This window comes from Phalacrocorax aristotelis, chromosome 10 (genome assembly GCF_949628215.1).
Source record: "Phalacrocorax aristotelis chromosome 10, bGulAri2.1, whole genome shotgun sequence".
NCBI lineage: Eukaryota > Metazoa > Chordata > Aves > Suliformes > Phalacrocoracidae > Phalacrocorax > Phalacrocorax aristotelis.
The window spans coordinates 20,209,781-20,234,626 of NC_134285.1; the positions used below are offsets into that span (position 1 = coordinate 20,209,781).

The 24,846-nt window shown below is 41.2% G+C and overlaps 1 protein-coding gene across 1 annotated transcript in view; it reads right to left on the reverse strand.

Annotated features, from left to right (window-relative positions):
* Positions 1-24,846, reverse strand: part of SPTBN5 (spectrin beta, non-erythrocytic 5) — a 99,086-nt gene that overhangs the window by 5,869 nt on the left and 68,371 nt on the right. The window contains exons 43-60 of the mRNA XM_075106202.1: positions 24,305-24,467; positions 22,312-22,500; positions 21,229-21,306; positions 19,627-19,799; positions 18,475-18,565; positions 17,701-17,847; positions 15,923-16,060; positions 14,936-15,192; positions 14,580-14,766; positions 8,910-9,122; positions 8,331-8,527; positions 7,533-7,737; positions 6,607-6,801; positions 5,345-5,500; positions 4,595-4,812; positions 2,874-3,063; positions 1,900-2,076; positions 913-1,017 (exon numbers count right to left, since the gene is read on the reverse strand). Coding sequence (XP_074962303.1) covers positions 913-1,017; positions 1,900-2,076; positions 2,874-3,063; positions 4,595-4,812; positions 5,345-5,500; positions 6,607-6,801; positions 7,533-7,737; positions 8,331-8,527; positions 8,910-9,122; positions 14,580-14,766; positions 14,936-15,192; positions 15,923-16,060; positions 17,701-17,847; positions 18,475-18,565; positions 19,627-19,799; positions 21,229-21,306; positions 22,312-22,500; positions 24,305-24,467 — 3,079 coding nt within the window. The remainder of the gene's footprint in view (positions 1-912; positions 1,018-1,899; positions 2,077-2,873; positions 3,064-4,594; positions 4,813-5,344; positions 5,501-6,606; positions 6,802-7,532; positions 7,738-8,330; positions 8,528-8,909; positions 9,123-14,579; positions 14,767-14,935; positions 15,193-15,922; positions 16,061-17,700; positions 17,848-18,474; positions 18,566-19,626; positions 19,800-21,228; positions 21,307-22,311; positions 22,501-24,304; positions 24,468-24,846) is intronic.

Here is a 24,846-nt window from a genome sequence, read left to right on the forward strand (position 1 = left end):
AAGGTCTGTACCTCCATTGGCATTCTTAGAGTTAGAACTGAACATAATCGCTTTGTGCTGAGCATTGTTTTGTTGCCCAAACCATGAATACTGATGGCAGTTAATCTCAAATATGGTGAATCCTGCCCTTGCTAAGTCCTCTAGAGGCTGAGTCTTTAATAAGCTTTAGAGAAACTATGCTTCTTTTTTTGTGGCACTGCTTCTTTAAATTTGCTGTAGGAACAGTGTGTATCAAGGGGTGTTCTCATGGAAAATTTTAGAGTGGAGGACCTTCATCCCTTTATTTAGCCAATTTGCAAATCGCTGAACAAAAGGCAGACTCAGCTAAGCTACCTTTTAGCCTAATGCCAAACATAAAAGCTATGTTTTGCTGGTAATTTCTGGAAAATAATTTTTAACAACCTATTGAAACAGGATCTGGGAGGCTGACTGAATATTTTTGATACCTAATACAATCCATTGTAGAAGTCTGATGCCAGAAGGAAAGAGACCTATCTCTGCCTTGCTCTCTCTTTATTTTCAGCCCGTTGCTATCCTCCAGCACTGTCAGGTGGCTGCAGTTCCCTACTGAAATCCTGAATGAACCAAATTGTCTCCATCTGTGTAGCAAGGGATCGCCCTGTTTCTCACACAGCAACACACTCTAGACAGCCTTTTTGCTGCTCCTGGCAGAAGAAAGCTTCCACTTCTCCCCCAGAGCTTTTGCAAGCTAGCTGGACACTTGGTCCACATACAGGTCTTGTTCTCAGCTGCTCTGTCTACAGTATCTCAGCTTTGGTCACTCATTTACTCCATCTCAGCACAGGAGTTCATTTTTATGTGGAGTGACTGAGACCCCAACATTCAAGGACCCAAATTATCCTGTTTCTCAGCTACTGATGAGCAGAAGCTCATGGACTTTTTACTTCTCACCTTAGTTTTCCTGCTGAGCTGAGCAAATTTCTCCTCCTGAGCTGCAAGCATCTTCTCAAAATCATGGTGTTTCTTCAGTAATTCCTCTACTTCAGACACTGAATCCTGAATGGAAAAATTACCAGATACATAAGTCCAAAATCAAGTCCATTATACCTAAGATTTTCAGATTTACCCATTCTATTTAGCCAAATGATGATTCTGAAATTTGTGTAATGGAGTTCCTAAACCCCTGGTAGCGTGTGAAACATCTTAATTTACACTTAACAAAAAAGGTCTGTAGCTTGCAGTCTCTCTGTTGTACATGAAAAAAGAGCTCAGATAATAAGTTTCTTTTTTTTCTGTGAAGTCATGTGGTACCATGTCTTCCAACTATAACCATTCACATACAGAGTAAGTACTTGGATTCCAGCTTGTGCTAGACACAGAGTTTATTCCTGCCCTACAACACATGCATCTTAAACCTCTGTCTTGCTCTCTGCTTTGTTTTTGATACCTGAGTTTATGAAATTGTTTTATCACCTTATAAACCATCAAAAGACAGTCAACAAGAGGAAAACAAAACTATGGATGTTGGTGTTTAAACAGGAGTTTACAAGCTAGCTATCAAGCCAACTATGCAAAACATTCTACCGCCCAACACAAGGTGGGGAAAAAACACTTTTTCCTTTCAAAACAGGCTCTCAGCATGACAGGGAAGGTTGAACCTTCTTCAAGTTATCTTATTATGGGGAAAAATGGTCTGGAATTCCCCCTAATCTTCTAGTACCCCCTGGAAGCCACCATCTCCTGGAGCCCATCCATGTGTAAAATGCCGCAACTGTCTTGGGCTCACTTCTGGAAAAGTACAGAGCTCCTGCCCTTTGAAATCTCAAGAGTGCATTGCTGCTTAGATTGTGATTAACTTCAAGCCCAAGATGATACGTGGTCCAAGCACTCTGTATATGCGAAGAGACATTTCAATAGTGTTGCACTGTTGTTACTCACCCCGTAGCTAGGATCTAAAAGAAAGCTCTCCTTGGCAGCCAGCCATGATTCTGCTTGTTCTAGCTCTCTGCGGAGCAACTGAATCTCCCAGTTTTCTTCATATAACTCTTTCCTCATGTCCCAGCTCTCCTTTACCTTCTTCATCAGCTCTGACAACTCTAACAGTTTTTCTTCAATCTAGAAAAATAATATTTGCAATACCAGGAGGTGAAAAAATCCAGTCAGACTTTCATGTGACAATCAGCTAGCGTGTAATCTGCCCTCATGGTCCAGATGACCTCTAGATAACTTTGTGGTGTTGACATACTTTAAAAAGGATGTCTGAGTCCTCAGTTTTCTTACTTGATTTCATTTAGCCTGTATGTTGTATAGGTATATATTATAATTGTTTGCAGATTCCACATATTGCATGACCAATATTCTGCTACATGTTTTCCCATGATGAAACTTTGTACCCGGGCAATTTGTATTATAGAACTAGTGAGAACCAGAAGATTCAATGAATACATTCATTTACGGCAAGGCAACAATGGAGAGCCTTAAACTCTGGAAAGTTCTCTAATTCTTTCTACAACAGAAGTACTGTAATCTTGCATAAACTCTGAAGATGTTTTTGATGGTGTGATCTCTGGACTTACTCATAGTATCAAGACAAACTTGGGACCACTGCAAAGGTCAAAGTCTAAAGGTACATGGATAACAGGATCACAGAAATTTTAACATTCTTGTCCCTTTGGCTCTGTAACATTTCTGAGGAATTACATGTCTTCTGGTGTACTCGGGGCCATCATTCTATAGTTGACTACATTGTGATGTATTTTATGTCACATGAAGTCTGCAGCTTTTAATAGTAGAGAACCTGATTGTCCTGTTTTGTTCTCTTGTTTTGAAAGAGAGACAGAGCTGCAACTCCTGCCTATTTAATGTCTTCTTTGTTCACTCTTGTTTGTAAAATAGTTAACTCATCAACACACCTCCGCAGACATGAAATGTCCATTCTTCATCAGGTCACCTCCTGCCCGCTGCATTTCTTCATATTTTAGCCACTGCTTCTCTATCTCACGCTTGTATTCCTCATGACGCTTGATAAGCAGTTCAGCTCCCAGGACATCATTTGCCAGTTCCTCAGATATCACCAGTGCATGCATCTCATTGGCCCAGGCCCTACAGAATAGAGACAAAAGGGTAAAACCGGAAGGAATCTGAGTCTCTCTGGTACTCAGGAATGCACACATCCGGTGGCTGTGGACACATTCATACAGACTTTTGTTTGCTCACAAAAGATATGAATATACAAATACATTGATGAAGGTTCACTCATGCATCTATGGCTTTTTATAACCTGATATAATATTCCCAGTGCTGTTTCAATACATAGCCTGTTAGAAACGCAGCTGCAGCATCTATACCTACTGAAGCATTGTGCATGCAAATCCTCAGAAATAACTAACTGTGACTGCAGATGCCCAGGCTGTACACATTCACAATACTTTTATACATGGTACAGCGACACAGAGAATTTCAGACGTCCATCTAACCTTATGAACATGCATGGAAGTACTTCGTATGCATACAGAGCACTCCTGCAAAGAAGCATGTTGATAGATACTTTTAAGGAAAATTTTCTACTCCAAGAGCCTCAGCTGCCATAAACTACTGCAACTTGATTTACCTGAGCTCAGGATCTATCCCTTAGAATACTAAATGTCCAATAGTGACAATCACTTCATTGTCTTTGTATTTCTACTCCTGTCATAGATTAACTAATTCATTAACTACACTGAATGAAAAACGTCCGTATTTCCTCTGTGAGCAATCCTGTTTAAAAAACACAATTTCCACCAAAAATGTTATCAATTTTGATGAAAACTACATTAAAACGATAAAATATTTTAATGTTGGTCTGCCACTTTGAGTATAGCATCTTTCCATTATTTATTTCAATTTTTACATTAGACCTCTTCTTATAGATACTTTGGCATCATTGATTTAAACAAAATGAGTCATTTAGCTCAACATATCTTTTTAAAAAAAGTCTGTTTTGTTGATTCTTTAAACATTCAGCATTTTTGTTCTAATTCAGATTAAAAAAGAAAAAAAGAGACATAATGGAATTTCCCAGCAATTGAATTCTTGCAAAAAACTGACCCCTAATACGAAGGGACAGAAGAGGATGTGCATATGGGCAATGGCATTAAATAGATGTGTGCAAAACACTTTCAGCACTTAAGCAAGCGCTAACCTACTCTAGAAGGTTATCTTTAATGTAGTTGTTTTGACTGTGAGAAAAATGAGCACTGGTGCCTGTACAGGTGTACAAATTACTTGACTATCTAGCAAAGACTCCGCCATCTTCCTACAGAATGCACAGTGTTTTCAATTGGAATTGTGAGACTACCCAATCTATTCAGAGTGACTGAATTCTCCAAGACTGTCTAGGAACTAGTCTAAAAATGTGGATTTGTCACACAGACTGGGCTGAAGTGGAGTGGCATGGTCACCTCTGATGGCTGGTAAATTCTGTGAAGTGCTGTTGAGAAGATGCCACGTATTATTATTCAAGGAGGAGCTTTGCAAGCAAGCTGCCGAACACCTGACACAGAGGTCAAATAACTGTCAGGTGTAATTTAGAAAATCCTATATGGGAAAGGCAAGAAATAAGGCCCACTGCCAAACTCAAGGGGCCAACACGTACATCAGCTCCCTGCAGTCATTGAAGTAGAGCTGAACTTGTTCTGCCTGGCCCAGTCTTGCTTTCCTTTCCAGAAACTTCTTGTCCAGGCTTTCCCAGCACTCAGCCACCTCTGTGAGTCTCTCCATGATGTTTTCCTTGACTTGAGGGTATGTACGGCTGAGGTGCCAAGCGTCTCCCTGAATCCGTTCCAGCTCTTTCATGATGGCTCCTAGGTCTCTCTGGAACAGTGACAGAATGGATTTTAAGACCAAGTCACTACTTATATCTATCAAAAGCAGATTTTAAAAATGGTGCATATCTTTTCTAGCCACTGGCTGCACAGAGGCTGGAAATATGACTCTGTCAAGATTTTTCCTCTCAGTATCCTCCTAATGCCTTTTAACATTCATCATCAAACATCAAAGAAGCTTCTTTAGATGTGACACGTTGATTTTTTTAATAGGGTGGAGCTGAAGTCTGTTGTAGTTCAGATTACACCTTTCCAATTATAATAACAATTTGGAATAAATTTTAGGAGAGAAGCTCATTCTTAGAAGCAAAAGCATTAATAATATAATATCACAATGTTAAAAACAGGAGAAAAAGGCCCCCTTCTGTGAAGCACAAAGAATATTTCAGGGTGCAATAAATTTATCTTTTGTTGGCTTGCAAACAGGTACTTGAGAGGGTTTAAAATCAAGCATCAGCCTCCTTATTTTTTTTTTTGCCATTTATGCTTTTCTGCCACTGCTTCATAACAGATGCCCTTACCTCTACTCCCTCAAGCTGGCTGAGAAGTGTCTGTACACCTGGAAGATCATATCCATAATCTTCTATATCCACAACTGCCTCTTTCTCCTGCATCCAGCCCTTTAATTCATCCACATCATGATCATACTTATGAACTTGCTGGGCTGCTTTTAGATTCTGGAATAAAGAAACAATTGCATGGTAATACTATATATCATGTCTGCAGCACAAAAAAGGGCAACCCTAGTATGTCCTAATGTAGTACAGACTGAAGAAGAGTGGGAGTGAAACACCTTCCTAATTAAGTCACCTGAAAGTGAGCTGATCAAGATAACCTTATTTCCCCAAGTTCGCTTTGTCAAAGGAAAGAAACAGATGTCTTCAAAGGGCAATCTATCCCTGCGTAAGATGAATGATCAAAATGGAGAGTATGAATTGCACTCTAAAGGTAGCTGTCTCAACCACAGAAAAAGTCCTAAAAAACTTACTTGGAAAAGAGGCCTACACTGCAAAGAGTGAAAATAAGAGTAGTTAAGTGAAAATCAGGTTTTCTGAAATGAGAGGAATAAAAATGTTCTAATACTTTTTTTACATTAAAATATATATTAACAATTATCATGCATTTACTGCTGGTAATAATTTACTGCAGAAAATAGGGGGCTTGGGCTACTTCAGAAGCAAAATATGTATGTAACGGTAGTGAAAAAAATAATTGAGGACATCTGACATTTTATGTTCTCCTTAAAGCGAACAAAAATGTTGAGTTCTATTTGTCCTCTCTGGTTTTCCAAACACATCTGTGACTGCAGTTACATGAGAGTGGGTGAGCTGATTTAACAGCTGTGTCCTTTATCACCTTCCACCCATACCCCTTCTTTGACTTCAAGTAACTAACTCAGCAAAAAAATTTGAAGAGTTTTCTTCTTGTTTAATGACTTCAAAGTAGTTCAATAAACAGTTCAATGAGTGCCTGAGCCAGCCTCCTGATAGTGGTGGTAAAACATAAGATTGGCTTGGTTTTTCAAGAAGTCAGAGCTAGCAGTGAATTAAAGAAAACAGGATTACTCTAGGCCGATAAATATCTTTCAGATATAAGCCCTGCCAGGAACAGTAGGGTAAGCAGTGCCTATAAAGGGAAATGGATCAAGAAAGAATAGAACAGAGTACACCCATTGCTTTTATAAACCTTGTGTTTCAACATGAGCAATGCACTGGTTTGGGAAAGAGAGAAGGACATGGGAAACTGCAGGGAAATCAGTACCCCAGATTTTCATGTTTCCTACCTCTGTTCTTGCCTGGATGGCATGACATAGTTTCTCCCATGTCTCATTGATTTGCTTTGTTCTCTTCTGGATAATGTCCATCTTGCTGTGACCCTCCTTCTCTAGTGTAGATGCTAACTCATTTAAGGAGACAACTTTGGAATGTCCCAGAGGTTCCACCTCATTTACAAAATCTTTAAACTTTTTCTCCAGCACCTGCAGGATAAATGGGGACACAGACTTAGGTATAACAATTTATGCCTACCTCTATAAGAGAGGCAGAAAGAATCACTTTCTCTGTACTGTATAACACAAAAGCTATGTATTGCAGTCTACAAGTACAAATCACTTGATAAACCCAGATAATCTGGAGTGAGAAGGCATAATCTATTGTTTTGATTATTTAACATCTTATGTCACAGAGAAAAAAATCACCCACATCCTCACAAACAGATGCTGCCCAGATCAAAAGAAACATAACCTGCTACACTGTCCATATATGCAGCAGCTGTCAAGGAGTGGACACTATGAATTATACCTGCGTGCCCTGAGGAGAAATTAATCCTTGAAATCAGCAGCTAGAGGGGTGAACGCTGCATCCCAATGTTTCCACTTAAATTGTTACAAGACGATGGCCCTGCTCAAGTAAAATTTTTTAGGCCCTGTCAAATTTATAATCAGGGCTAGCAGTGAAGTGTGCTGACCTCACCTTATCCAAAGAAAAAGCTAACTTTCTGATGCACCTACTTTTTCTGTTGCACAATGCTACTTCAGAGAGCCCTGTATAAGCAGACAGCAACCACGCTGAGTTCTTGCTGCAGAAAAAACTGGTTTGCTTTTGTTTTGTTCCTGCAACATGCTTCACTGTCAGCAGCTATATAAAAATTACAGCAAATATATTCCTGCTTTGCCACACAATACATGCAATACCTTTTGTTTTCTTTTACCTCAACATCATCTAAGTCCTGCCCATAGTCATCGGACTCTGCTACAGACTGTTTACTGGAAAGCCATGCATCCACCAGCTGGAATTCTCTTTCAAACTGATAGAGCTGGAATTGTTCTTGCAGGTGTGTTCTCTGGGTCTCAGCCTTCTGTAGAAGGGACTGATAGTCTGCCAGGATCCCCTGGAGCTTTGAAAGTATGGCTGGACTGCAAAGAACAAGAATGAGAAGGTATATCTTTGTTTTACTGTTCTTTTTGAACATCATCTTTTCTGAAGGTTGAGTTTGCAACAGCTTCAAAATACAGAAAAAAACAGATAACATCATGGTGTGAGTTACGCCAAGCCATTAAAACCAGCTAGTTCAGGATATTAAAGTGTCTCATACAAATGGCAGCTCTTTTCACTTCCTCCTCCTCAGATATAAAAGCAAACTGGCAATGAAAAATAGTGAACTGTCAAGAACGTCTGTTTCCTTTCCCAAGAACAGTGTTTTTTTAGCCTTTCTGGTAAATGAGAACTATATGACAGTTCCTGGGAACAGACAATGGACAAAGAAGCTGATCTGCACTAATTGGCCTGTTGTTAAAAAACAACAGTCATGAAAACATTAAAACAATCATCAAACATTTTAGGGGCTAAGTGTATGTGTGTGACGGTGATGAAGGAGGGATTGATGTTCCCTGAACACATATTTCTGAAAGAACCATCAAACAGCTACTGAAGGTTGAACTTTTCCGTATTTGCCTTCTTTGGGCATTTCTGTTAAACCTGAAGCAGAAGCCTGTTTTCACCTTCTTACCTCTCTGGGCTGCCTTTGTTTATTAAGCTGGCACCTGTCTTCTGTACTTTCTCAATCCGGGGCCTGAAACCATCCATGTCCAACTTGGTAGCTTCAAGTTTACGAAGTAAAGCTTGTGTGGATTCTTCATTCTTCCCATAATCAGAGGTCTCCAGAATAAAGCTCCTTTCTGCCAGCCATGTCTCCACCTCCAGTAGCTGTATAAAATACAGGGATGAGGCTGAAGACAGCTGTGATTTAGGTCAAGATAAGGAAAACTGGAAAGCAGTGGTGCCCAAAGAGACACAGCAGTGAAAACAGAGAACAGCTTAGGTGCCTTCCTGTAATGAAATCTAGCAGACTCTATTCAAAAATATGTGTACCCAGAACCCAGTAATCAGGTTACATGTTTATCCCTTGCTGCAGTTACTTGGAAAAGTAACTGTTATTTCTCCACTCTATCCATATTTACCAGATATGAAAAATCAGGACAGCGTGAATTCTGGTCCTTTCTCAGCACTTTCATCCATTCAACAATATAGATATTGGTTCTTTTAAGAAAAGAAAGACCAAAATAATTCTCTCATGAACTATCTTTACCTCATTCAGGAACAGATGGGCCTCATATGACTGCATGAGCTGCTGTCTCCTCTCTTGAGCCTCTGCCTTCAAGGTTTCTACAGAAGTCTCAAGCTCCTTCAGATGCTCCATAATTTCACGAGAGGCTGAGTGGCATCCCCTTACCAGTTTCTGCCCTGTACTGAGCACTGCTTTGGTCAAAGCATCCCGACTGCTTATCTCATTCTCCAAATTCTGGAAAGAGTAAAATGTCAGACCAAAAATAAAAACTGTGGAGATTTTTAGACCAGATAACGTAGTCTTGTAATCCCATTATAAATCTGTTTTCTATACAAGAAGATGGGTCAAAGGTGCAAAGTCTGAGTGAATGCTTGGAGTGGAGTGGAGGAATTTTTTTGGGTGAAGGAGTGATTATAGAAATAAAATATAGCCATGAGGTTTGGACCTTTGTGTGTATCCGCCTCAAAGTGTGGAGGGAAGAGGTTTTAACCACAAACCTCTTATCTGTAGATTCCACTGAAATATATCCACTTCCACCCTATTACATGGTGTTTCTTGAATTAAAATATGTCTACAGAGAACAATCAATTGACCTGCTCATCAATATTTATCACTTGCCAATGCCTTTGTAGAAGATGCAGCTTTGCATTACAGCCATTGCAAACACTGTGGGTACATGTAGTACCAGGCAGCCAAGAGGACAAGAAGAGAAGAAAACTACCTGAACCAGTTCTCAAAGACTTTACTTGAAATTAATTTTTGAAGACTGGTAGATTTTAAAACCATATGCATTCCTCCATATACCACCTCATATGACATTTGCCTGGGTGGGCAAGGACCACACCATCAATTTGTCTGTGGGAGGATGTGCATTCCACAGCTAACTATGCCTGAGCAGCTTGAGCACAAAATTTTACAATTTTACAATTTTACAATTGTTTTGTTTATTTTCATAGCTATGAAACAGGCAGTTTCAGAGTTAGACTGCAGTGCTGCGTTAATGTAGAAGAGATGCCCTCTCTGAGGACAGGAGCTGCTTTTTCAACTTAAGTATCAGACTTGGCTGGAAAAAAGCTCTGATTCTAACCTTGCCTTTAACTTCCCCCTATTAATTTCAAGACAGCCACTATGTTGTTGGAAAGTGACACCATGTCTGACCCTAGCAGAATGGAATCCGGTGGCAAAGTTTATAAAACATCTTGTACTGTGTATTAATAAGAAACTAGCAGCAATAAGAACAACTTTGCAGTTGAAAATTTAGGAACATGTATTCACAGTACTTCATTTATAACAACAGGAATTAATAAAAAAAGGGGGGGGGGGGAAGCTGGGGAGTGAGGGGAAACTCTGCTCCAAGGAAAGCAACTGTGAATATGCTTATTATATTTGTGTGTAAATGCAGTTTTGCAACACAGTAATTTTTTTTTAGGTTGATATATTTCACACACAATCTCCTTTGTGGTAACAAACCAAGGACTGTCCTTTGCAAATCTTACTCGTTAAGACACACAATAGAGGGTGGAATTAATAGTATATTCAATTCTTGACTCTTATGTTACCTCTGACATTTGTTTGCCTGTAAACCAACATTACAAAAAAAGGTGTGAAGACTGTCTACTAAAAGATTGAGAGTTCAAAGCTTATGTTTTAATCCTTCTTCCAGGAGGATAAAAAGCAAAATGGTAGGAAGAATTGGCATTTTATTATATACTAGTATTATGATCTATATCTCCTGTTCTCACAGTTCACTGAAATTTTTTGAGACCTGGCCAATTGACACAAAGATAACTGCAGCCCAAAATAGTATCTCCACTGTTCCTTCAGTTACCCCAAAGATTTTCTTAGATTAATTCAGCTTAAACATTCCTTTCTTCCATGAACCTAATTACTTCCCTACCATGTCAATCAGCTCATAATTTTTAGGAGTAATTACAGAGAATCACAGAATCCCAGGTTGGAAGGGACCTCAGGGATCATCTAGTCCAACCTTTCTAGGAAGAGCACAGTCTAGACAAGACGGCCCAGCACCCTGTCCAGACGAATCTTGAAGGTGTCCAACGTGGCTGAGTCAACCCCTTCCCTGGGGAGATTATTCCAATGGTGACTGTCCTCACTGTGAAATATTTCCCTCTGGCGTCCAGTCGGAATCTCCCCAAGAGCAACCTGTGTCCATTCCCCCTTGCCCTCTCCATGTGACTCCGTGTAAAAAGGGAGTCTCCATCTTCTCTGGAGCTGCCCCTTAAGTACTGGTACATGGGGATGAGATCCCCTGTGAGCCTCCTTTTCTCAAGGCTGAACAAACCCAGCTCTCCCAGCCTACCCTCGTATGGCAGCTTCCCAGTCCTCTGATCATCTTGGTGGCCCTTCTCTGGACCCCTTCCAGCCTGTCCACATCCTTTTTGTATAGCGGGGACCAGAACTGTCCACAGCGCTCCAGGTGTGGCCTGACCAGCGCTGAGTAGAGCAGGATAATGACTTCTTTCTCTCTGCTGGTGATGCCCTTTTTGATGCAACCCAGCACCCTGTTGGCCTTCTTGGCTGCAGCAGCCACTGTTCGCTCATGTTGAGCTTCGTGTCCACCAGGACCCCCAGGTCCCTTTCCACAGAGCTGCTCTCCAGCCAGGTGCATCCCAGTCTGTGCTGCACTCCTGGATTATGTTTTCCCAGGTGCATGACCTTACACTTCTCCTTGTTGAACTTCGTAAGGTTCTTGCTGGCCCACTCTTCCAGCCTATCCAGATCTCCCTGCAGAGCAGCTCTCCCTTCTGGAGTGTCTACTTCCCCACTCAACTTGGTGTCATCAGCAAACTTCATCAGGCTACACTTGATGCCAGTATCCAGATCACTTATAAAGATATTGAATGACATTTGGCTCAATATCGATCCCTGGGGGACTCCACTAGTGACACGTTGCCAGTTTGAGAAAGAGCTATTTACCACCACCCTTTGGGTGCGGCCTGTCAGCCAGTTCCCCACCCACTGCACAGACCCCTTGTCTAGGCCATAACACATCAATTTCTCCAGGAGGAGACTGTGGGGGACCTCATTGGAGGCCTGACTTACTCCCCCGTTGGATGTGCTGATGTGAACATTTTCGCCATGGATCCCACCCCTCAAGTCCTTCAGTTTAAAGCCCGCCTCACCAAGTCATCCAGCCTACTGCTGAAGATTCCCTCACCCCTGTTAGATGGATTCCATCCCTCCCTAGCATGCTGTCGTCATGGAAGAACACCCCATTGTCATAAAAGCCAAACCCCTCACGGTGGCACGAACCACGTAGCTGGGAGTTGATATACATTATGCGCCTGTTTCTGGCTGCTCCCTTCCCTCGAACTGGCAAAATGGAAGAGAAGATCACTTGGGCACCAATGTTCTTCACTTGCTCCCCCAGGGCTTGAAAGTATTCCTTGATTTTTACCCAGGTTGCGGCTCTCAGTGTCGTTCATGCCTACATGAAATAGTAATAGCGGATAGTAGTCTGTTTTCCTGATGAGTTGTGGCACCCTCTCAGCAACACCTTGGACCTTGGCTCCTGGGAGGCAGCACACCTCTCGTGACTCCCTGTCAGGTCAGCAGATGGGTGCCTCAGTACCCTTCAACAGAGAGCCACCCACCACGAGCACTCGTCGTTTCTTTTTACGATGGCCACTGTATGTTGCTGGTCCAGTTTCCCCTTGTGGGGGACTTTGCAGACCTTGCTCATGGGTGTCCTCAGTCGTTAAGGCTTCATATCTGTTTCTGATTGTGATGGTGGAGGGCGCAGGCTGATGGGGAATCCTGCTCCTGTGAGTCACCAGGGTCCACGGTGCCTCATTCTCGGCGGTGTCTGCCACAGGAACGTGATTCTGAAGCCACCTGCCTATCTCTGCCTCAGCTCCTCTAACACTGTGCAGCCTCTTAACCGTTTCCTGCAGTTCAGCGCCCTGACGTGACAGGTCATCGACCTGTGCACACCTCGTGCAGGTACCTTATCGTGAGGAGAGGGGTTTGGGCAGTTGCCGCAACCCACGGCCTGTACTGGTGTGTCCTTCCTTACCAGACCCGTCTGGGCGGACGCGTCTGACATCTCGGGGGCTTTCGCTGAACGAACAGCGGTTTTAGCTCTGAGGCGAGTGCCCACCATTTCGTCAGAGACCAAATCATTTGCCTGAGCTGTAGACCTACAAGCGGGCTGTGGCGTCCCTCCTGCTTGCCCTGCCTGCGCGAACTGCTGCACCACACCCTTCTGCCGCGCCACGCCCTGTTTGCCCATCCTGGTCGCTCGCCCTCCCTAGGGGCTGTTTAAATCTCCCGCCGTTGCTTCTGGCAACACCCCACGCCGCGAGAGCTGCCAGCTCCTGACGGGTCCCTCCGCTCACCCCCGGGCCTCTCGGGTGTGAGGAACCACTTTGCCGGCCCCGATCTAGCGCTGAGCCACGGGACTCGCCCTTGCCGCCGCAGTGCTCGTCGCCGACTGCACATATACTTTTAATGGTGATGAAACAAGCTTTTGTCCTTACTGTCTAATCTCAAAGACACCAACTGCATCTTGCTCAAATACAGAATTTTTACAAATATAAGAATTACACCAAATAGTAAGATGGTGCAAAATGTTCAGAATAGTCTTACTGAGGAATATTGTAGAAGATGCATTTAAAAACATTATACAATTCTTCATTAAATTGTGAGTACACCTAGGATAAATCAATTTTTTAAGAGACTTTGTCCCTTTTCTAGTATGTCACCTGTAGCAGCCTTGACTTTTTACCTTGAAGACATTTCAAATTTTTTGTAAGTTCAGATTTTTATTTGTAGACGTGCAGATCACACAAAATGCTTGGGCTTACTCTCTCTCTATATATGTGTATATATCACACACTGTCACACTTGATAAGGTATTTGGTCTTTCCCAGCCCTATTGCAGATTGCACAGATTTTCCTCAGAGGCACTTGGCCTGGCACTTAAATGGGCTGTCATTTGCTAACATTAAATACCAATAGCTGCTGGAAACTTTTAGCAGGATTTAATTTTTTTTTTCCTTCCACCTTGTGTTTGCAAAGAGACAGTGCTTCTTATTAAAAAACAATTAGGAAGGCAGCTGCTGTTTTATTGGTGTTTGAGATGTCAGTGTTCCAGGCACTGCTTTCTCTGGTTGCCCATCTGAACTTCGTGAAATAATTCGGCAACTACCTTGAAAGCTACCATTGGAATGAAGGTTGGCTAAGGATCATCATAATGTCCTGTTAACTCCCTCCCTTCAGAGTAGAAAGAGTTTTAGGGAAAGATGATTTCCTGAGACATCTGAGCAATAATCTTGCTTGGCTGTACTTACTGAGCCTCAAAGCGTATTTGTTAGGACATCTGCTGCCCAAAGGAGCTTTGACAGCCTACACAACATTTTGTAAAATCTCTCTTATATTGCAAAGGCTGGGTTTTGAACTTAGTTCATAGAAAGAGCCTATATGTCCGCAGAAGAGTATATGTTGTGTTACCTACACCACTGCAATGATAAGCTGCCTGGAATCCCACATGTTGCAAGTCATGGACATATCCTTTGAAAAATGTCATTATTATCAGGCAAGGATAAAAGTAATCCCTGGCATCATGAATTCTGTCAGCCAAAGCACAGCAGATTAAGTTTGCCAGAGGCAAATGAAATTCTGTGTTCTCTCTGATTCTAAAGACTGAGAATGGTTCTCACATGACATTACCTGGTGCTTTTCTTGTAGTCTCTGAACAGTTGCCAGGGATTGGCCATAATCCCTAGAGGAAGCCAGGGGGAGCTTCTCATGAACCCAGGCCAACTCCTCATCAACATCTCGGAAGAACTGGTACTGAAGTCTGCTTGCTTCCAGATTCCCACGTCTCTCCTGCAGAGGATCACGTAGACTTTTGTATCTGTAGGTTTTCAAGGGAACCCAATGAGGACCAGTGATTAATAAGGAACGAATGCAAAACATTCTTTTCAGAATGATATAGAAAAGGAAAGATAAACATATGCAGGGAAGAAAAAGGCTGATAGAAATAGGGAAAAGATGGCAGGAAAAAAGGCCAGGCGCTTACACACCTCTGCACGAGTTGATCCACTCTCTCTTCTAGTTCATCAGCAAGGAAATGCTTCTCCTTCTGGAACTGCTGAACTGTGACCACAAGCTCTTGCAGCCGGTCCCTATGACCAGCAATATCTTCCTCCAGTTCCTCTTGCTTCTTCAGGTGACTGTTCAAAACCACCAGATCGTTGTTACTATATGGTGCTTTCAACTCATGTTCCACATCTTCCAACCATTTCTCCATATCCTCTACTCTTCGCTGAAAATGAAGGCCCTGCAGACAAGCAGGAAGAAAAGGTCATGTAAACCTTTAGGACAGATAATGTGGTATAAAAATCTTGGCCACTTTCAGTAAGGTTTACACACAAACACAGAGAAGCTTCCCAGTGCTCAGTGAACTCTTCTCAGGTACGATGGTGGTCCAACTGAAGAAGAGAATTCAGTCAGAGTGAACACAAAAAGAGCTGCACAGTCATCAAAAGCTAATCTTTCTTACTTGTGTGGCACAAATACAAATGATAGACACAGTACCTTAAAAGGAAGCCATTTAAAGGGAGAGCTCTATTTAATACCCACAGAGTGCCTGATAGCCCATGCAAAACTCAGAGTTATGAGAAGTCATGTGCCTGGAGCTAGAAGAATGAAAAGCAGCTGTGGGTTTCTTTCTCAATGTGTCAGAAAAAAGATGCCATTGGGGCAAAAGCAGATTTGACGTATATGAGTGAATACATTTTCCCTCAGTATCTCTCTCTGGAATCCTGATCTAAACCAGCAGCAGAAAGCAGACAGAAACACAGGCTACGAATCGGTTTCCCTCCATAGGGATCTCCAGTTCTCCCGCTGATTCCGTTCAATCAGCCCACATGGTTTCTTTGCTCTAATGGTCCTGAGGAATCAGGTCTGACTGTATCAAGTGACACACTCATAGACGAGATGCATAGCAGGGCAGCTGTGCTATCTCTGGAAATGACACCAAGACCCAACCACTGGCATCCCTGTATTACCTTGTACGCATCCTGCAGCTTGGCCCATTTTTCCTGGCAACTTGCTAGCAGCTCTTCCCATAGCTCTTCCATTTCTTGTAGTCTGGACTGAATGGCTTCAGGGGCATAGTGCCTCTCACGGAGCATCCTCTCCCCTTCCTATAGGAGAGACAACAGTCAAAGTTTTCTTCCTTTGCTAAGTGCACCAGCATATATCAATTTTGCCTCCATAAAAAAAGTCTACCGGCACTGCTATGTAAAGGGTTGGCTGCAGCCATCACTTCCTGACACAACAGATAGAGGCTGCAGAGACGAAGAAAAAACAGATGAAGGCAAATTCTTATTGAAACTAGGGGAGAGACTGATTTTCCTGTTTTTCTGGCCTCTAAAATTATTTTAAATGCTCAAATGCAATATTAGAAGACAAAGGGTAAAAAGAATCTTCATTACACAGCAGCTACATTGCCTAAAAGCTGGCAGGGAGCCTAGTTTGCAAGCATTCAGTTTTCTTCTGTGATGTCACACGTTCTATGATCACTGTTTGAGGTTGCCCGTCCACCTGTCCTTTTCTATTCCCTTTCTTGCATGTTAAGAGAGAACTCTCTCATACACGTGAACAACTGTATGAGATAATAAAACCTCTTTTAACCGTGTGCTATTGTACCACTGTATTACATAATGAAAATCTATGTGCATTTCTAATCCCTGAGCTGCAGATGCTTACCAGGTTGGCAGAAGAAGAGGTAAAGGGGGCACAGCAAGACCTCCATCAGGTAGAAGAGTCTGTAGGTATATCCTTAAGCTGGGGCCAGGTTTGCTTTAGAAAGCTAAACTGAGCTATTTCTACATTTTGCAATGGGGAAGAGGAGGCACAGCAAGAGAAAGGTGCTATATCGGGACACCAGCTATTAATTTTCTTCTGTAGAGCAACTACTAAGGCTATTCCCAAAGAAAAAGACAGGGCATCAAGAAATAATGAGAAAGAGATTGTGCAAGCAACTCTTAAAAAACAGATTAGTTTAGAGAGAACTGTAACTCCACCCTTTAATGCCCCTGCTGTGTCTGCACACAGCAGGGTTAAAAGGTTTTTTACAAAAAAAAAAAAAAAAAAAAGAAAAAAAGAAAAAGGACTGGGGGTTATTCTACAATCCTGGGTGCAGGTAAGTCTGAGGAGGGAATCTACCTTTAATGCTTACTTATCTATTGCAAAATACAGCTAGTAAGCAGTGTGCTGAAAATAAGTTTAATAAACATAAAAGTCTGTCCTTCCAAACTCATCATCTAATCACAGCTTCTGCCAAGTGAAGCTTGCCAATCTTGTCAGATTCCCTCATATTTCTCCTACTAGCATGCCTTCGCAAAGGCAACATTTGAAAACTCTTCTTGTTGCTTTTTCTTGGATAAATTTTATCTCACTTGTTGAGTTGTGCATCCAATCACCTAGGTTCCCTGCTGAAAAGAAACAGATGTACCTCAAAAGTGGCATTCACCCCAGAGAGAAGTCCCTAAAGTCAGTGGACTGAATCTTTCACTGAAAGCACCCATCTCCTTCCATTGCATGCACAGTGAATATAGATAGCACGCTCACACTAAATAAGAGAGAAGTTGAAAGAAACCAATGAACACAAAGTTCTTGATGGACGAAAATAAGACGCTTCCCAGTCCCCTCAGAAACAGCATGAACAATGTCAATGAGGGGACAGTGACTCCCCCTCGCTTGTTTGAGATCAGTGTAACTCAGACTGCAGTGCCTTTCATGACAATTGCCCAACCCTTGCTGTTAATCCCACTTCTCTCACAGATTTGATGGAGTCCAGGCGATTTCTGTTGGCCATGATCTCTGCTTGGAAAGTCTGGTGCTTCTGCAGTTTGGTCTGCAGATTGCTTGGATCCTTCCAGCTATCATCCTGGGCAATGCTATTCTTCTCATTGATCCAGGCAGCCACCTTTGGAGAAGAAAGAACAGAAGTAGACAAAACATTCAGTGTTTTTTCTTCAGCTCCAACCTGCCAGGCTCTCAAATATGTATAAAACATGGGACTGGTGAGTGGGGACACAAATGTCCTCCTCCTGAGGTTTTGCTTCCCTAAGATGTTCCTGTCTTTCATAATGAAGTCACTTCTGTATGTCTGTTTAGCAGCACTGTTACCTGGAAAGGTGGCTGTCTCCATGAGATAATCCCCAGGCAGTGAGAAAGTGCATGGGCACATGTGTGCGTGGGGAAGAAAGGGCAATTATCTCCTTATTTCTAACCTGTTCTCATAAGAAAAGAACTAATTTGTCTCTTTCCATGAATATTAAAATGGTTATACATTCCCTTTTAATGCATTTATTTCTTCTGCATTTTCCTGGTGTCCAATGCACAGCAGATCTTTTATCTGGTGACTGGAGGGAAGCTGTGACTTGAAAGCTGAAGAATGTCCCTTCACTCTTATCCTCATCTTTCCCAATATCACCTCATTCCAGACTCAGTTCCTTGATTTTTCTCCAAGTAAATCCCTGCAGGGATTCAGATCTATGCAGCACAGTATGTTTTGAGAAACCAGAATACCATGAATCTTGTGTAATTGTACCTCAAAGGAATTCCTCAACAACTTCTGCAGAAGCCTTGATTCCTCTAGCAGATGTCTGCGAGCAGCAGCATTCTCCAGGAGTTTCTCTTTTCTGAGATGAAGACAGATGTGTGAGGTAAAAGCCACAGAGTGAATTACATAGGATAAGTGCTGTCAGTCTTCAGGTCTAAACCACATGTGATCTAACCCTCTATTCTCTAGGAGAGAAGTGTCCATAATAAGCACCCTCCCATGATTTGGACTGTCAGAGGAATGCTTAGGACACCATAGGAAGGATTACTAGCAGATAGGTGTGTTTAAAGTACACTGAAATTCTCTATATATGATATCTGCCTCTAGGAATCACCATTATTGCCTTTCAGTGTACAAAAGAACAAAAACCTGGCATGTTTCTTATATGGAAAGCCTGGGAGTATGATGATATTTGTCGCCGATAAACCAAAGCTACACCATCCTTTCATCTTTTTCCAAATGTGGACCTGCATCACTTTATTCATGTTAATGTACGCATAAGGTAGTTTGATCATATTAATGAAGTCCTTTGTTCACTTTGATAATAAGGGAGCTCCAATCTCTCTTTGTAAATTTTATGTATATCTTTTCATCTACCATAGCACTGAATACAACTGCTTCTACTGTCAGCATTTGTTTAAGATGAACAATATGCAACATGCTCGGAGAAATGAAGTAATTCACATGAAAGGACAAGGTCTGATCAGAAAAATAGCAAATGCCCAAACAGATAAGTTGAGCAGGGCTTTAAGATCAACCCCATTAAAGCAGTGAAAAAGCAATTGTGTAGCAAATGACCTTTCTTGATGCTATTTAATGATAATGAAGTATTTAATGGCACAGAAGGCCTCTGGTTTTTGTTTGCAGCACTGCCCCTAAGGCCAGGCCAGGATACAGAATTACAGCAAAACTGCTTTTTTCTAAATTCCACTCCCCTTCCACTTAACTGCATTTTGCAAACCTCCTAATGAAATACTGACTAGACTCAGGCCAGTTTGGCAAGTCACAGAGTAAGGCGCAAAGTTGATTAAATGCAAAACAGTTTATGGTTCTCTTAAAAGGTTTAAAGATACTAGTCACACGGGGAGAGTCTTATTGCAAAAGAGATGGGTGGCTGACATGGGAAGGGTTTGACTTCACCTCCTCAAAACGGCCTGGCATCTGTTGGTGATGTTATTCGAGTCATAATGCTTGTTCTGTATTAGCTGCTGAGCAAATGAAGCCATCTCATCAATTTTCTCCATCTGAGCTTCCAGGGCTTTTTCAAACTGTGCATGTTTCCGCTGTAGGCTCTCCACACTAGACACTGAGTCCTGGATAGAATTCAGCAAAGGGAAGCTGCGTTCAGAGTTTTTCCATCCACAACACCGATAGTCCAGAAGCTAAATCGCATTTACCCCACCTTTGCAAGCTATCAAGAAAATGTATTGGTCTTTGAAATTTATTGGCATTGAATCTGAGACTTGGGTGCTAAATTATGTTCCATGCATGGTCTAAGGCCATTATTTCAGCGTCAAAACTGAGTTAACTGCTGGATGCTTAGCTTCTCCTGCATATCGTTGTGCTGCATAGAACATATCACTTCTCAAGAGATAAAGCATCAGCTCCTAACCGTAAACTGATCTTAAGACAGATGCTATTTTGGAAGCAAATGTGGGATCCAAATTGAGATCAGAGTTAAGTGAACAAATATGTCACAGAAAGAGATTAAAATTAGAGCTTGGTTTCAACCCATGGACTTTGGAAGAGCTCAGATCCAGATTTGAATTTGAGGACTGGAGCTTGACATTACAGTTAATCTGGAGAAACACAGAATTTGACTTCTTGTAACATTTGTGAATCCCAAGCTTAATGACTCAGAGTTCTCTTTTCAGCACCCCTCTGCACTTTTAATTTTAGAATCAGTGTTGTCAAAATGTTGTTACCACAATAAACTCTGCTTTGCCACTATTCTAAAGGAAGCAATAAAGCTCACATCAAATGGGTCAGAAAAAATTCTAGACTTCTGGGTGCTTACATGGGTCATTGGAAGGGAAGGTACTCACGGAGTATTTTCTGTGCATTGCTGAGCTAAACATGACTTGAAAATGGGTGGCTCCTTCTAAGTCTTATATATTTCAATGGAGGGACTGTAAATACATACCTCCAGGCTGAAAATTACAAAGATGGACACCAGCCACTAGCATTATATGTTTTTCATACTATTTGTCCCAATTGTGTCTACACTGAACTCTCAGATTAACTGTAGTTCCTGCAGAGACAACTAATTTTGTAGCACCACCTACACAATGTACAGGGTAAGCTAAGCATCAGAATGTATATCCAGCATCCTGCATAGCTTTTGCAACCCATGCATGAGTCTGTGGTTTCAGTTATTGCAGTGTTACTGGTACCCGAGGTAGGTAATTTAAAGCTACACTGGGTATGTCAGAAGCAACAGCAGCGATGACTTGCACACTGCTGGTAGATGTATTTGGGTCAGATATGACCAGTTAGAGAGATGCAGTCTCATTTTCCTGCTGTAATCAGAGTAGCTGGACTGTTTCCTTACTCCTGGGGCTGAGAATCTTATCCTCTGTAAAGTATCAAGGAAAGAAATTGGATCCTAAACTGTCAACAAGACAGAGCAATAACTTCAGAAGAAAAAAAATCATAGGAAGGTTCAGGCACATCATTGTACTTCACAGCTCCCTTTCTTCTGGATGGATTGAAGAGATAATAGTAATTTCTTGGAGCACCTACCCCTAAGTCCTCATTGGCTAGGAAAGCCTCTTTGCTGCTGAGCCAGCTCTCAGTCTGTTCCACATAGCCATAGAATTTCTGTATAGAGGAAAAAAGCAGTCATAAATGTGGTATGGAACAGAGGCAAACCTGACTTTGGCAGAGTAGGCTGAAAAAAACAATCTCCGAGGGCTATTCCAGAAATTAACTGCATAGCACTGAATGGCAATAAGCATTAGATGCTACTAAAACCACATGCATAACAATTATTATTGTAACTTCCTCCTTTATAATACAATTATTTCTTTTGTCTAAGACATAGGGTACAATACAAGTACTTGTAGCCTGTTTACCAACAGTGTAGAAAGTGCTGTGCAAGGCCAATAAAAAGGATGGTAACATGGCCTGAAATAAGTAGAATGTAATATATAAAGAAGCATGAAAACAGCTCTTCTCATGGTTTAAGTCCTCATATATATGAAGCTTTTTAGATGGGACTAGAAGCACCAGCTGTTATTTAAGGTACTTGACATTCCCCATTGTAAAATCTCCATTTCAGTTATTTCTAACTTTTTCCGACATGGCCATTGAGCAGAAATCTTGTGAGATGACTGTTACAAGTAAGTATTTCTGGAAAACTGCAGCCAAACAGCTTTTTTCTTAGAAAAAAGTCGGAGAAATATAGTATGCCATGCATGCTAAATTTTTCTTCAGGTCTTTTTTTTTAAATACTTGACTACCTCCATGTTTCATGGGGAAGGTTATAGAATTTGGTAGAATAGTGATGTTCCATGTTAAGTATGTGCCTTTTGCCAGCTGCATGAGTGTTGGACCAAATTTTGCTAAATTTTATAGCCTTTGAAAAACATATAAGCACCTATGCCACAGAGATTTCTCTGATTTTTAAAGGTACAATTTCTAAAAGTTCTGCCACCACTAAGTGTGCTTGGCCCTCTGCGTGCCTTCCAGAAACTGGTGCAATATACATTAAACAGGGGGTATTATTAGTATATCTTTCATTATACCATCTTATAAATGTGCTGTTTTTGTTGAGGAAAGTTGTCAGTGGCATGTGTATTCTCAGTTGAATGTCTTTTCACTCACCTGTAGTTCTTGTGCCTGAAACAATTTTATATATTGCTCTTGACATGCTCGGATCATCTCAGACCAGGCTTGCTGTAGTCTGAAGAGGGACTGGTGAATCTCAGGGGTTGCATAGTGACCAGAATTGACAAGTTCTTGACCATAGTTACTGAGAGAGTTGAATCTTTCCACTCGTGCTTCAATCTCCTCCTAAAATATATTACACTAACGTTAATGTCAAGGGTTTACGGAATGCCAGTTATTCAGAATAAAAGGCTTAAGGTGAAGAATATGGGTTGTAACTTTCCAACACCAATATTTGTATGGAAAATCATTCATCTTTGAGCTATATTAACTGAAAAAGCATAGGATTGCCTAAGAGAAAATAAACATGGACAATAAATTACTTTATTGCTTTAGGAACAACTGGTCTTCTACATATCAAAAGTGGAATTAAATTAGAAACAGATTAGAAAGTGCTTCGATATAAACTAACAGTTTTGAACATCCATAACACCGTTCCCCTCCAGTTTTCCTACATAAAGGTGGTTCATTTGAGAAACAGTGCCTAGAATTTTTCCTGTCCTGCCAAATAAATCAGCATCAGATCATTAAATTAAAGACATGGTTTTACTTTATTTTGTGGTGTTAAAATGAAATACATCTAACTTTTTCATCTGGTCTGAGGAATGAGTTATGCCTATACACTGAATCCTGAAGGTGAAAGCATTACAAGCAACAATGACCCCTGCAAACTGAATGTGGAATTCCTAATGTAAACAATTTGAAAATAAAAATAACCATGCACGGAAATAATACCATGTATTAACTCATAAACCACCTTAAAAACTATGGCATGTACTATAAAATGTCTGAAATTAGAACTGCTGTTTTTAGGGCTTTTTTTGGGGGTGGTGTGCCCAGTCATATATAACACAGCTGTAAGGTAGCCATTCTATTTTTTTAAATTCAGATTAGCACCTTGAGTTCAATCCTAGTCTCTCCTGAGGACTTTGGTTTGAGCCACTAACCTGAATGAAAAAAACTCTCAATTTTTTTTGCCTTGTCTGTAATTTTATTTTAGTTAACACAGTACAAAAGAACATATTGCCTGGATTCCTCCTTTTCTGTGTGACTACCTGCTTAGAGACATTTGGGTTCCTTTACTAAACATATTAAAGACTTAGATCTTAGATCATCTAAATTTGATGTACACTACATCAGTGGTTTGGGGTATTTCTATTGTGACAAAGAATTATTAGCAAAAACATTGTTAAGTCTGTGCATGAGGCAGTGTTGTTAAAATGGAAGACTTTGAAAAAGGAGGGACTTCAGGTACTTCATACTAAATTCAAGTCTAGAAAATTAATCAGAATCTACAAATAATGGGACCCAGAAAGCACTGTGTATTAGTCATGATTCTGGGAACATGGTTGTTAGAAAAAGTAACATAACTCGAAAGAAAAGGTAACACAACAGCTGAAAGATAGTGATGATGCTTGGGGAAAAGTATAATATTAACTTTTTTCTAAGGTTAAATAACAATATTCCTCCTTTCAGAAAATCTGCCAAAAATATTAGCCAAATTAGCAGCCAAAAGATTGTGTGGTAATTAGCACTGGCATATGAAGTATTTCATGTGTAGTACCATCCAATAGTAATTTACTGCCTATGTGAGACAAACTGCTGTTTTTATTTTCCTCTCAGGCAAATGGAGTTTGCATGACAAATATCTAACTCAACGCTGAACCAGCTTTTTACCAACAGGGTTGGACAGCAGTACAGGTAAGATCTAATGGGGCTTTCTGAGACTTTTTGCAGAGATGCAAGCTACCAACAGCCCCTGGGATGGAGTTCTGTCAATGTGTAGATGACTCCTGTCCCAAACCTGTTATTGAAAAAAGTCTTTTCACCATATTATTCACAGATGCATTTAGCAAAATTCTGCTGTGTCTGCAGCAATTAATTCCCATGGAAAGGACTCCCAGTATGTCCAATCGTAAGCAATACTTGCCTTTCGCTGCTGATGCTCCTCAATCATGCTTTCCGCTTCATTTGCACTTTTAGGAAGCCCCTCTGCTTCCATTAAGCCTCTGATGTTTTGGGTCCAATCTATCATCTCCTTCATCTCCAAGTTAAACTTCTGCAACAGATACGAGGCTGCCAGCTTCTCCTTCCTGCCACACAATGTGCAGTTCAGCATTATCCAACACAGAAATATCTAGTTACCTCTCCCTCCCCATTTGCAGAGGAAGGTATCCTACAAAAAGCCAAATGAAGTGAATTCCTAGCTTTTCCTTACAGCTCCTAACAGTCCTCATGTTAAACCAGAATCACAGGAGATGCACACTGCCTTGGAGATAACATGCTTACATTCATAGGTGAAAAGGTGAAAAAGCGTTCATAACTGTTGCTTCCAGAAATGAAGCCTAAGCCTTTCTTGTTTTGGAAAGATTCAAGGAAAAAAAAAATCTTCTAGAATCATCCAAAAATAAGTCTTTCACAAAGGCTTTGTGATCAATCTAATCTGACAGTCCTGAGGCATTTTAGCAACAT